At 37.9% G+C, this 14,470-nt stretch overlaps 1 protein-coding gene across 1 annotated transcript in view; it reads right to left on the bottom strand.

The window, feature by feature from the left end:
* The window catches only part of COL25A1 (collagen type XXV alpha 1 chain), a 461,350-nt gene that overhangs the window by 8,448 nt on the left and 438,432 nt on the right, over window positions 1–14,470 (bottom strand). Inside the window, exons 31-34 of the mRNA XM_067735362.1 lie at window positions 9,290–9,343; window positions 3,781–3,834; window positions 2,374–2,400; window positions 1,358–1,411 (exon numbers count right to left, since the gene is read on the bottom strand). Coding sequence (XP_067591463.1) covers window positions 1,358–1,411; window positions 2,374–2,400; window positions 3,781–3,834; window positions 9,290–9,343 — 189 coding nt within the window. The remainder of the gene's footprint in view (window positions 1–1,357; window positions 1,412–2,373; window positions 2,401–3,780; window positions 3,835–9,289; window positions 9,344–14,470) is intronic.

Genomic DNA, 14,470 nt, shown 5'->3' with positions numbered 1-14,470 from the left:
GAAAGAGAGAACTTCTGTGTGGTTTAGTTGATCATGATCAAAAACAAAGACCCGAGATGCCAGGGTGAAATGAAATGAGAGCAGGTGTGATAAGAAGTAAGATGGGAGGAGCTTTCGGGAGTAAATTGCTCACTCGTGCAAGATGAATCGACATTCTTCCTCAGCAAGTAACATCATTGCCGTGAAGTAAAATTGATTTAAACTTCATTGGGAGGGAGTGGACTCTTCTTCATATAGGTGTGACTGACACCAGATGTGTTGGGTATTATTAATTTTGGACTCAATTCATTTTTTGATTGGTTAATCAACTCAGAATAATCACTCAACGGAAAGTGTTGTCATATGAATGTTGACTTTAACAGGCTCTGGGAATCGTTTTTCAGTAATATTCTAGTGAACCTCAGGCTTTATGGAAAACAGACACTTTTACAGAGGATAATGTCTCAGTGTTATTATTAATCAGCATAGTTTTGTAACTATCTGTCTTTGTGGGTATGAACACATAAAGGCTCTTGCTAATTTTTGTCTCCCATGTCAAAGAATGATATACAAAAAGTATTCACGGGCTTCCCTGGCAGCGCAGTGGTTGAGTCCGCCTGCCGATGCAGGGCACGCGGGTTCGTGCCCCGGTCCGGGAAGATCCCATATGCCGCGGAGCGGCTGGGCCCGTGAGCCATGGCCGCTGAGCCTGTGCGTCCGGAGCCTGTGCTCCACAATGGGAGAGGCCACAACAGTGAGAGGCCCGCGTACCGCAAAAAAAAAAAAAAAAGAATAAAGAAAAAAGAGTATCTACACCGTCCGAAGGCAACAAGTCCTGGTCCCTGCGTAATGGATTCACTGGGTTTATCGGGCATACTGCTTGCCTTCCACTTTCCAATCAAAAAAAAAAAAAAAAAAAAAAAAAATCAAGATACAGGACATATCTTCTGTCTCTACTGGGAATGTTGTGAAGATGAATGAGATGCTGAACTTACAGGGTTAGCTGAGCTCTGCCAGAAGACTGTTGCAGATTTGTGCTATTTAATTTTACTTAATGTCATAAATGCCTCCCCCACCCCCATTTTCAAAAACCCCTGAAAACTTCATCTTTCAATTAATTGGTGTCAGGTAGTCCAAAGATTGTAGCCCAGATATCTGGGGATTATAATTCTTTTCTTCTGTGTTAACAGTGCCCTTATTTCTTGCAGTGTAGCCTTTATTCCTCTGTGAAGATGTGGTTCCTCAGATCAGACATCAGAGCGTTTTTGGAGCACAGGATGGAGAAAGATTAGACGTATGAAAGAATTACACAGGTTGAACAGCAAAGTAGACAGAAGCAGAAAAATCAAACAGGCACATGCTAGGCTGGAGAGGTCACCTTTTCCCCCTTTTCTCCTAGATCACCCTTCTCGCCTCGTGGACCAGGGAAACCCTATAGGATAAAAAGCAAACCAAAAAGATCTATTGGTATAACTGTGGCAACACCATATTGAAAAAAACCTTAAGAATTCATGTTTCTGAACGCAAATAAAAAAACATGGCATGCCCTCAAGTCTCAAAACTTAGATGGGTAAAGTGGCACTTAGAAATAAGTTTCCTAACATCTCAAATATCTGTAAACAAAAGGTTTCTTGCTTTTTCTCCAAAGAAATGTATAGTGGAGAGACTATCAGGATCCTAGTTTGAATCCTGGCAAGTTCTCTGATTTGTGGGACTGCGGGCGAACTTACTTCACCATTTTAGTCCTTTGACCATAAAACGAGGTGAATACCTATTAATACTACACATCTGCTGGTGTGAGCATTAAATTTGATGATATATATAAAGTACCAGAATGATGTCTGCATACAAATGGTGCCCAATAAAGAGTAACTACTATTACTTTTTGCTACTGCTATTATTCACATATATACAGGATGAGCAGTAATCATTTTAGGAGGGATTGACTTTCGACATTCTCTATTTTTATAGAATTATGTTGCTATAAGATATATAGAGACTTTATGCTAAAAAGAAAAATACTGCATAATAGCTTTGAGAATAAACATACCATTCCCTAAGGGTGGCATGTGAAAGATACTTCGATTTTATGCATATTTTAAAATAAGTAATTTAACCACTCATGTTGAGTGTCTGATTTGGGAAAGTATTTTGAAGTGCCTCTATCAACTGTCAGTTATTAATTTCATACTAGATAATTATGCTTTTTGCTTTTATGTCTACCTCATGCCAACCCTAGTGGTTTATTTCATATTGCTGTCTACACACAGCAATATATGCTGTCCACATAACTATGTGTACAGAAAAAAATTAGAAGTATTCTTGCTGTTATTGATGATGGAGACCATCAGCATCTATTATAATGGGAAGATGTTCATTGTAGGTATTACTTACATCAAGACCAGGCTCTCCATCTTTCCCCTGCCAAAGAATCATAGTAGCTACATTAGTGTTCCTAAGTTTCACGAATAGGTTATTATTCTATTTAATGCTGCCTGGACATGCAACACTAGTATAAAAACAACTAATTCAGAAATGTGAAAAAGATTCTCTATTGATTAGTAACACAAATTTCTTTCAGTAAATCAAGTGAAGTGACTGTTAATGTTGCAGGTAAGTGTCATGAAAATGTTTTTATTCTATATCAGGTTAAATAGTCTGATATTTTGCTGAAGTTTAATGCTTGGTATTCAAGTTATCAATCTAAGAGTAAGTCAAAAGCAAAAATACTGTTTAGTTGATTTAAAAACACACCAGCACTAACATTATAAGCAAATCTATGCTACTGTAGTTTGACAACTTAGTAGTTAGCTCATAAGTGTGTAAAGAATGTGAAAACTGTTTATTGTTGAATACAGTTTTAATTTGGCTAGATGTACACCTTGTCTATAAATACTGTGGGTGTGAAGATCACAGATTAAAAACTGTTAGTAAATTAATGACCCCCTATTATAGAAGGAATATAATACTGCTGTGCAAGGATGATCCATTGAGCCCCGTGGAGCAGATTTTCAGGGCATTGAAAATCACACAACAAATCCACCCAAAAGTTGCTGAGAAGTTGCTTTGATTCCACCAGTTAGATTTCGAAAGCTACATAGGGGTTATACACCTTGAGACAACAGTATATGCTTCTACTGTAGTTCTACCCTACCCCATCAAATCATTTACAATTATCCCAAAGATAATATTCTGAAGCAAACCCGAGGCTCTCAATTTGAAGTGGGTGTCATTGAGAATTTTCAGAAGATAGAACACTATCAACCTTCTCTGTTCTGAAGATCACTTGTCATCACGGTAATTTAGAAAGGTCAGAAACATCAAAGTCATCAGAAACATCAATCTGAGAAATACCTTTTATTAGCAAGAGCAGTTTTTGTAAGTGATATATGAGAACAGATAAAGTCTGAAGAGAGTTTTTAAAATTAAGCTTCCACACCCACTTCTGGTACAATGACCTCCCAAGGAAGGGCCAATTATGGGTCTGGTCAGATGGCCCAAGGAGGGGTTATCTGACAGTCAAAAGCCCCGTTTCAGGTTAGCACTGTCCATCTCATGGACAACCTCTGATCCTCTCAAACTGGTGAAGTGTGTGGGTGTCTGTATGTGAGTGTAAGAATACGACACAAATATGACCTATCTCTGAAGTACACAGTTACATTGGCGTTGAAGAGACTTAGTGGATTGTTCTTTGCTCCTCTAATGGGATTAGTCTCCCCACGAGGGGAGGGTTAACCACGCCAGGGACAGGTCATCTATACATGCTGAAGGGAAACACCATCGCGAGACAAGAGAACTCACGGGAAGACCATACGGTCCTCGGGGTCCCGGCTCTCCCATAGCTCCTTTTTCACCCTATAATGAAAGGTGAAAGTGCAAATCATAAATAAACACCTATATTCACACACTTTCCCTGATGGCCTGTGGCTAAAGCCTCTATTTGAAGTATCATTCTATCAAAATTCCAAAGAGTCAGGCTCTTTCAGGGCCGCTGCCAGTGATAGAGCAAAAGAAATCCATGTTAGCATATCTTACAGAATCACCTTTGAAAGAAGGACTGTCTGCCCAGCGGTGCAAAAGGACTTGCATATCTAGGGTGTGGTGCTTGGGTTTCTTTGGCCTTACCGTGAAATGTTTGTTACTAATTATTTTAAGTTACTACTTTTTCAAAAATGTAATAAGAAAATTTTTTTTCCCCCAAATGTCTCTTCAGCAAGCCCTTCTTCCTTGACTGCCACTGCCCTTAAATGAGCTTCACGGTGCTCATACACCAGGAGACATACCCACGTTATAACTTGTCTATTCTCTGCGGAGCCCCTCACTAGAATCTGCACATTAGGGTGCCAGGGCCCTGGCTTTTTTCCCTACTGCATGCCCACCACGGCTTATAATAGTGTCCGGCACATCAGTAAATATTTGCATAATTCATGAATCAAGTCACATCAATACAATCGTGTATGTTTTGCTTCCTTTCGGGAAAAGAGGGTTTAAAAACATTTATGCTTTCTACTCAGTGCCTGATAAGGTAGGAATTTACTACCTCATCACTCTCTCTCCATGTACCTATTTAAGTAGCAGAGCTTGTCTCAGCTTAAATGATAATCTTTTTTTAACTTATTTTATTATACAGCATGTTCTTATTAGTTATCTATTTTATACATGTTAGTGTATATATGTCAATCCCAATCTCCCAATTCATCACCCCACCACCACCACCCCCCCCGCCACTGTCCCCCCTTGGTGTCCATACATTTGTTCTCTACATCTGTGTCTCTATTTCTGCCCTGCAAACTGGTTCATCTGTACCATTTTTCTAGGTTCCACATATATGCATTAATATACGATATTTGTTTTTCTCTTTCTGACTTACTTCACTCTGTATGACAGTCTCTAGATCCATCCACGTCTCTACAAATGACCCAATTTTGTTCCTTTTTATGGCTGAGTAATATTCCATTGTATATATGTACTACATCTTCTTTATCCATTCATCTGTCGATGGGCATTTAGGTTCCTTCCATGACCTGGCTATTGTAAATAGTGCTGCAATGAACATTGGGGTGCACGTGTCTTTTTGAACTATGGTTTTCTCTGGGTATATGCCCAGTAGCGGGCTTGCTGGATCATATGGTAATTCTATTTTTAGTTTTTTAAGGAACCTCCATACTGTTCTCCATAGTGGCTGGCTGTATCAATTTACATTCCCACCAACAGTGCAAGAGGGTTCCCTTTTCTCCACACCCTCTCCAGCATTTGTTGTTTGTAGATTTTCTGATGATGCCCATTCTAACTGGTGTGAGGTGATACCTCATTGGAGTTTTGATTTGCATTTCTCTAATAATTAGTGATGTTGAGCAGCTTTTCATGTGCTTCTTGGCCATCTGTATGTCTTCTTTGGAGAAATGTCTATTTAGGTCTTCTGCCCATTTTTGGATTGGGTTGTTTGTTTTTTTAATATTGAGCTGCATGAGCTGTTTATATATTTTGGAGATTAATCCTTTGTTAGTTGATTCGTTAAACGATCATCTTGAATGCTTATAAAAAATAAGTGTAATTGGAGGTGGCCCCAGGAATATGAAATTGTGATAATAAAAAAAGAGATGTCTGCATTTCAAGTAGTGTTTTCTTCTGCTGCCATCTCCAAAATTAAACTGTCAGTATATAATATGGAAACGTCAGGAGAATGATGATGTTTATGTGAGGGGCCAAAAGAAAATGTTACCTTCTTTTATCACACCCCTGAAGAAGTTTAACGGTAGCAAATCTCTTCCAAGGGTAAAATGTCAAGTTCAGCTGATAACTGTGCATGCAGACCTAAGTATTATTCTGTGTTTCTCCACACTCCAAATTCCCATGTGAGCAAATTTCAAGTCACTGTCAACAGTCTTCTTTAACTTAAACTTAGGGGTTGTTGGTGCTAATTAGCACTGTCACTTAGAGGCACATATAGTATAGGGAGATTTTGGGCAATAAATATGATAAAAGTTTATTGCACTTTTACTCATTATTACTTTATGTTTATTACTGAAAGATCAGGAATTGCATTCAGTAAAGTGGCCAGGCTTTGAAATGAAACAGATTTAAATTTGAATTCCAGTTCTGGGACTGACTGGTTGTGTGGCCTTGGGTAACTTTCTTAACCTTTCTGTGCCTGTGTTTCATTGGCTGTAAAATAAGAGAGTAATACATATTCTGCAAGAATTTTTCTGAAGATTAAGTGTGATTATAAAATATGAAATTATATGTTGCCAAATAATATGTCCATAAAAAGAAGCTCTCATTATTATCGTACAGTTAGAGGTCTTGTTTTTAACGAAAAGGGCTTGAAAACCCGAAGAGCACTAATTCAAAATAAAGTTCTTTCAGTTTGATCTGTCAGTGTTATTTATGATTTTTTAAGTGGTGGTGGTGCTGTTGGTAATGGTGTGTGTGTGTGTGTGCATGCGTGTGTGTGTAAATGGGAGGTGGGGATTTAGAAGGAAGGTTCATGTAACCTGGAGTTGGTCTAATTCGTAAAAACTCAATGGATTAGAGTAGCTGTGGTTTGAAACATCTCCACAGATTATTTTGATGTACCTACTCCCTTCTTCCTCCTCTGATTGAGTACTTCAGGTTTATTTTGTTTTTAAAATGAATATACTGTGGCTGATTTGAATTCAGCTGTCACTAAAGCTGTGGAGATCCTCTTGCAGAATTGCTCACCCCAAATACTTACTTTAAGCTAATCATGACAATTCCACCTCACTCCCAGTGACTGCTTCAGAAGTGGACATATGACCCAATCCTGGTCAATGAAGTGTCAGGGGAAGTGGCTGGGAAGCTTTGGGGACAGTTTCCTCACAGCTAAGGAGGATACAGGAGAAGACAGTCCCTATGTTTGCTCTCTGCTGATGCCTCGCCAGAGGCGGGGTCTGGAACCGCTGCAACCAGCTTGCCTGTGGTCAGAAGACAAAGCCAGCTCTTGGAAAGGGCACAGAAGCAAAGCCTAGAGTTCCTCCTTTGACTATTGTGCCACACAGAACTATAAATTTCTTTATTGTTTAAGCCATTTTGAGTTGGGGTTCTGTCACTTGGAGCCAAAAGCAGCTTAATGGTTTCAGCTTGAAAACTTTTAGGAATGAAATATTACCACAGGGCCTTGAAGGTGCAACTTCTTTTCCGGGATTAATTCATTCCAAAAGAACTTTGAACCTCTCAAATTTAACACACTCTACGGAGTTCCTTAGTGGTTACAAGGCCAAGATGAAGAAATCGGCTGCAGGTAGGACGATAGGTGCTCTGAAAGGCTGACTACTCATGCTGCCAGTCATGTACTTGACAATTCTTGAATAACGCTGTCTCTCAAATGCCTGGCTTCTTTTAGGCTGGTCTCATTTCATTCAGGATCTTTAATTTGCACGCCTACACTGAGGAATTATTCTAGAATGAACCCCTTTCTTGATTCCTGCCTCTTTAAAATTTGAAACTTTTTCAAGAGAGTCCAGACGGCACCTCCATCCATTCGCTTGGAGAATCACACTCCAGTTTAGCACTTAGGGAGAGGGGCACTTGGAGAGAGTACTGATATCTGATCCAGTTAAGACAGTTAACATGCTGAGTAAATACAAGTGTAACACTTCACACTGCACACCATTTGACTGAAACTATGCCTTCACAAATTCTTAGCCATTTCATTTGCTCTCCCGGCGAATTCTACCCCGGCGCTGAGACCCGATACTCTTATGACACTGTGGAGCTCTCGGAAGTAACAGCTGATTTACCAAACGGTAAACCCTCTTGAGTTCCAGGGCCTCCTGCCACTAGACTACTTGAGATTTGCTGCTCCATTTTTAGTTCATGGACTGGATTTCTTGATACAATGCTTGAAGGCACCAGCAGCATGAGGCTCTTAGCTTTTAAATCTTTTTAATTAAGATGATCTTCGTAAGTCTCTTGTTTGACCTTAGAAATAAATTCAGATGACTTATTTCCTTTAGGACTCACCTCTTCCTAGAAGGATTCTTGGGTAAAGCCAGCCTTCCTCATCGCTGAATGCACGGCATGTACTATTTGTACTCACTTAGGCCTCATTATCTAGTTATTCCTTGCAGATATTTTTTTCCTCTGCAATTAGATTGTAAACTCTTCGAGATCATGGAAAATAGCTGCTTCCTTCACAGTACTGAGTAAGTATATACAGTGTATTAATAAAAGGTTATAGGATGATGAATCAATTATTATTATGCAATTCATTAGAACAATTAGCAAAATAGACTTCATAAATGGGAGGAGAGCGTTTTCATTCCACACTAGGAGTACATTGTGTTTTGTACATCTACTTACTGAATAAGTGAATTCACTTTATAGGACATGGAATTATGGGATGGGGATGTATGCCAAAGAAATCACTATATGGCCCTCTATTTTAAAGCAAATTATCCCAGACTGATGAAACTCTACCTAGTTTTAAAAGACCACAAAGTTGCACAATGAATCATTCCAACATTTTGAAGTCCTCACCATTACGATACTTTCTTTACGTCCTATCCTGGGTGGTGGGGAAATTGATGACACAATTCTACTCAGATACAAAAAAAACCTTCTAAGTTTTTCAGGGTGAGGAAAAGAAAAAGCAGAAGAAAAACAGAGAAGGAGGGAGAGAAGTTCCAGACAGATGACCAGCTGCTGATGCTGCAGTACATTTTTTTGTATCAGATGTTTATCTTCCGCTCTGAGTGTCTTTTTTCCCCCCAAAGATATGGAAACATGGCTTAGCAATAGAAAGGTTAGTGGAAGGTTTTTGTTTTATAATGCACTAAAATTATTTCCTTATGGTTAAAGAAAGGCTATTCTTTTGTTTAAAAAGAGGAGCATGTGTAACTGTGCAGAGAATACTTAGGTTTTGTAAGTTCCCTTTAGAAAAGTTATAACTTATTCTGAATGAATACAGTAGCTTTATATAAAAGATTATCGACCAGAATATATAGTCCCGGAAATTTTAGACCTATTGACATCAACTTTCTGGATTAAGGCCAAATGAAAACATCTTCCTTAGGGGTTAAGGAGGAATGGTCTGAGCTATTTACTTTAGCTATGAAAATGTATGCATTGGTTTTGTTGTTGTTGTTGTTAAGGCAGGCAGATTCTAATACTCTGTCATTCTCTCAGCATGACGACTCTGAATAGAACTTAAGATGGCATCTATTTCCATTTACTATTGGATGGCCCTTTATTTCTTCTGGGAAATGAACAGCTCAGATCAACTAAAATGGAAAAGCCACACTCTGTGTTTTCCTTAGGTCACAGCTTAATAACCTCAGGAGCAACTTACTCTTTCTCCTTTGGGACCTGCAGGGCCATGGGGTCCCATAGGGCCATCTGTACCCTAAAAAAAGATAAAAATAATATAATATGAGACATATCCCAAGGGCTGTAAGAAAAGCAGTTATAATTTATCCTGGACTTTTCCTGGGTGAATGATGCCTTAGAATGTCAGTAAGACAACACGTCTCCTTTCAAACTGCTTTATGCTTGATTCTTTCAGGCCACTAGTTTTCCAGAAACTCATGCAAAAGGGATGAATTATATAACTGCCTATTTCAATGAAAGGCTCACACAAAATACTGTATATCATATTTAATTATATATTTCCTCCCTGACTAAATGGAAAATCTTCACTTTGCCCCCAAAATCTTAAGAAAAAATAATTGCTTTTGCTTCACATCACCTCTTCTTCACATCCATTCTCTGCTCCTACAGTTACCCCTACTCCTCTTGGCCACAAATGCTCTGAAGTCTTGTCTTCAGCTGTTTAAGAGGCTCGAATAGTTATACAAGGAAAAAAAAAAACTTAAATAAATGAGAACAGTGTTTAACTTTTCAAGCTTTCTTCAGTTCTGTTGGAAGCAGCAGGGGGCTTAGAAGGAAGGAATTATTCTTATAGGTTCTGCTGCAGTGGCTCAAGTCACTAGGCTCATAAGGCACACACCAGGCAGCTGGATGATTTAATGGCATAATTGCCCTCTGGCCTCCTGGTTCAGGATTAGGATTTCTGTGGCAGATGAGATAATATTCGGATGAATATAGGAACACTGAGGTCCAGTGAAAATAATGACTGCCTGAAACAGGTTTTTAGAATTGAAGAGCTTGGAAGTCTTTTTGATTCTTAAAAATGTAGCAAGGACTTCAGGTATATTTGCTCATTTTCAGGAAGACTATGCTTAGATTTGCAATGAATTTATTATGATATTTGCAAACAGAAACTATTCTAGCACAATTTTTTTAGTATTCCTATTTCTGTTTTACTATTCTTGTTTATTCTATGAGTCTTGTGATATGAAATAATTCAGGGTTTTAAACTCATTCTAATGTTGCTGAATTATCAACATCAGTTTGATCTTTTTCTTACTGCCTGAACTCAAAGTTCATCTTCAGAAGACTTCTAAATATTGAGGACCTGTAGCTGAAATTTAAGAGATGGAGCTGTTAAGAACCATAGAAAAGAGACAAAATGACAGAAGACAGACAAGTCATTTCAATGAACAGAGATTTGAAAGTTAGTTCCAAAGAAGAAGTTACATTTCTAATAATGGACATAAACATAAAAGGAAAAGCAAGTTAAAATAAATTCACATGATTTTGATTCCTTCAGAGGGCCCCTCCCATGGAATTGCAGGAAGTGTTCATTGGTGATGGAAAAATCTGTCTGGGATTCTACGACAATGAAGCCAATTAGATTGGTCATTCTTCCCACGTCACAAGTTATCCAGACTTGAACCCCGGCTTCAGAAAGATGTTCTGCACTTTAGGCTGTATGACAAACAAGGCTGCAACCCAGGCTGTCTACCTTTCCCTTTTCTGCCCTATCTTTGTCCACTTTCTTCTGCTCCAGTCCTATGTACCCCTCATCATTTGATGGGAGTCTGTCCTGAAGCATAAAACTCCTAGCCACAAAACCTGTTGGAGCAAGTTGAGGTGCTGACTCACCCGGGATCCTGGCTTTCCGTCTAAGCCAGATGCTCCCTGTGTGATTTGGTTGGTAGCAGGGTTGGTGGGTGTAACACGAATGACAAGAACAGAGATTAGTATGAGGTACTGATGAACAAATGTAACACTTCAAACAACATAATACGCAGTCACAGGGTTCTGGGATGAATATCACATTGCTACAAATTGTTAGTTAAAAAAAAAAAACCATGTGACAATAAACACCCCACAGATGATGGCATTTTTATGACATTTCCATTTGATAAATTCTTACTTAGAAATCAAGTGAATGAGGTTTATAAAGTGGGCTTTAAAATAGTTACCAGTAACAGTCTGGGTTGCTAATTTCCGTATGAAATTAATTTTCTAAAGACTGTGCCATTCACAATATATTTCTTTTGGTTCTGAAAAAAAAATAATGGCCGATCTTCTAGGAAAGGGCTCATTATAATAATCAATCAAGTTAGAATTTCAGAGGAGAAGAAAACAGCTCTCGTTTTACTTGTTAAAATAGCATTTGTGAATAACAAATGCAGACTTTTAACATGTCAGGGTGACTCTGGATTTTACACAGACGATACTCATTGTTTTCTGGATTGTTCTCACTGTGTTCACATTAGTCACCACTAGAGGGACTTCTAGGAACAGGAAAAAGCCAGAAAAACTTCATGAGTCCAAAAAGAAATAACTGTCCCGAACAACATTGTCCCTCAGCTCACTTCAAGTAATCAAGCATCAAAGTCTGAATAGGAAATGCTTTAAAAATGGAATGTTGTTCTCAGGCAATGCATGCTTTTCTTTCCCTTCAACTCTAGGCTATGCATAACGTATGACCAAAAGATGACAGTTTCGATGCTTGTTTTTTCAATTATAAGCGCAATTACTTTTTTGCTATGGCTTTTGTATCTCAAAACTCCAATGTTTATTTATAGTCCTTTAAAAATGTTGATTTGATCAAGGAGTATTTAAGAAAGACAATGCACTAGTTCTATACATCTCTTGGCAAGGTTGCAGAACTATTTCCCCATTTTATGCTTCAGATGTAGTTAATAATACAAAATGGAAGAAAAAAAATGTATTCCAGCTGCAAACTCTACAAATGATGCTATGCCATACATTTTGGGGGGTACTTTTCATTTTTTATTTTACAATTCCTTCTGTACAATCCTATTGTGAGTCAGATTATAACTGCAAAATTCAATTTACTTAGCAATGATTAAAATTAAAAAAAATACGTGTGTTATCATTCGCTTAATGCTAGCATATGTAGAACTTTCGGCTAAATGTTACATAAAAATGACCACTAGTCCTAGATTTGAAATTAGGGCAAACTTTAAAGAAATCAGATTGAGGGTTTAAATAAAATAGAAATCCAAATTTTCTTTTGCTTTTTGATACTTTCTTCAGAGTCACCATTATTAAAATTTAAAAATAAATAGGGGGATGATAAAATTTTTGCACTGATTATATAACATTATATTTATGTGAATTAATGACTCACACATATTATACAGGTTTTAGGTTTTATACCTGTGGCATGATCTAATTGGTGTGATTTAACCTATACTCTAATATAAGGCTTACATCATTCAATAAATGAATACATATTAAGCATCTACGAAGTGCCTGATCTATGTAAGGCATCGGCTATCAAGAGGAATACTTTAGTACTTAGAATACAGTACTTGTGGGAAAAATAAAATAAGTAGTCACCAATTTTTTTATGGAGACGTGGATAAACTATTTTCTATTACCAATTTTATGTCATATTTTAATAATGTAATCTATAATGTTCTTTACTGACTTTTATCTGCATTCACTGAATAAACAGCATATGAAAAGCTTGAAACTAAAACTTATATTTAGGAATTCCCTGGCGGTCCAGTGGTTAGGACTCTGTGCTTCCACTGCAGGGGACACAAGTTCGATCCCTGGTCAGGGAGCTAAGATCCTGCATGCTGCACGGTGCAGCCAAAAAAAAACAAACAAACAGAAAAACCCTCATATTTAATAATCATTTAAAAATATCTTTTTAGTGGTTGTGGTAAGAAGACTAGCATAAAGTGCATGAAAGTTGGAAATCTCCTTTTCATTAAAAATCAAAATCTCTAAATAACTGCAAAATACTTCTTCCATACTATCCATTATTGCCGCAAGAACCTCATAAGAGGGCATTTCCAGCACAAACGACATACAACATTTAGACCACAATATGATTGATTAATGTAAGGAACCATGGCACTGACCCCACGCCTTCAACAATGGCCAATTGCATACCTTCCACTAACAGGGGGCTATGGTTTTTGGCATTGAAGAAGAAAAAATAAAAATTGAGGGAGGATTTGACACTACACTAAATAATAAAAACATTTGGGAGAAATTATGAAATAATCTGCATAATAATTTTTTAAAGGGGAGGGTGATGGGAGAAGAATTGTCAGCGTTAAAAGAGGAAGGTTGGCATGTATGTAATTGAACGACAGAACATTTATGGTATTGTTTGTTACGGGGTCTTCCTCTGACACAAGAGCAGACATCAGAGAAAACAAAACTGGGCCGAGCTCTGTGCGAACACAGTATGTTTTCCAGTTACAGAAATCTCAACCATAAGATGGTCACTGAGTAAACCAGAGCTCTTACTTAGGGTAGAAAGAAAAGTCTGAGATTTGCACTGAAATGGAAAGTTTTCTTTACTTACTGGAAGACCAAGGGGTCCTCTGTCACCCTTTTGACCTGGTTCACCCTTCAATCCTTTAACACCATTTAACCCTGGTTCACCCTAAATGCAAAAGCAAATGCCGATTTTGGTTGCTATCATGGGTGTTTCAACTTCGAGAGAAGAGAGCCAGTCTCTGAAATGGTTGCAGATTCCAGTTTTAGGTAACAGCAGAGTCAGGCTAGATTTGTCTTGCATCAGTTCAAAAATAATCTAAAAAATTTTAAGAATTAACAAACTGAAATTGACAATTAAATAATATTCTAGGAAGCAGAACTCCTGAGAAAGTGTGCTCCTTACAAGCAAAATGTATATGTCTGAGCTTCGAATTTTTCAGTTTTACATCAAGGTAATTGGTGTTATGCTACATTGTTCTGACCAAGTAAATCAAAGACAATCGGAGTGGAGGATACTGAAGGAGGCTGAGCAGGAAAGACTCACTCTGCTGGAATGGAAAACTGGAATATGCAGGACAGTGTTATATATATGGATATTTTAAGCCTTTAAGCATTTTGCCCAGGGGAATGAGCTAAAAATGTAGCAACTGACTTTTGAAGTAATGCCATTTGGTGAATCCTCATTCACTGACATTGCAAGTCAGGTCCCTACAAGGATTAATCAATAGAACAGACAACAAAGAGCCAATCCTAGGAGAGAATGTGAAGATCACAGAACTTACATGTGGCTTTACTAACTGTCTATCTGTCCAATCTCAGAATAAAGTAGGTTTGAATTTAACTTAAGGTGACGATACAAAAGCCACGATAAGTGATAAATTCTCTTGACTCTGTTTTTAAAAACCTAAGAATG

This window comes from Pseudorca crassidens, chromosome 4 (genome assembly GCF_039906515.1).
Source record: "Pseudorca crassidens isolate mPseCra1 chromosome 4, mPseCra1.hap1, whole genome shotgun sequence".
In the NCBI taxonomy this organism is placed as follows: Eukaryota; Metazoa; Chordata; class Mammalia; order Artiodactyla; family Delphinidae; genus Pseudorca; species Pseudorca crassidens.
Note: the sequence above shows the minus strand (reverse complement) of the source record. Positions and strands in the feature narration are given on the sequence as shown.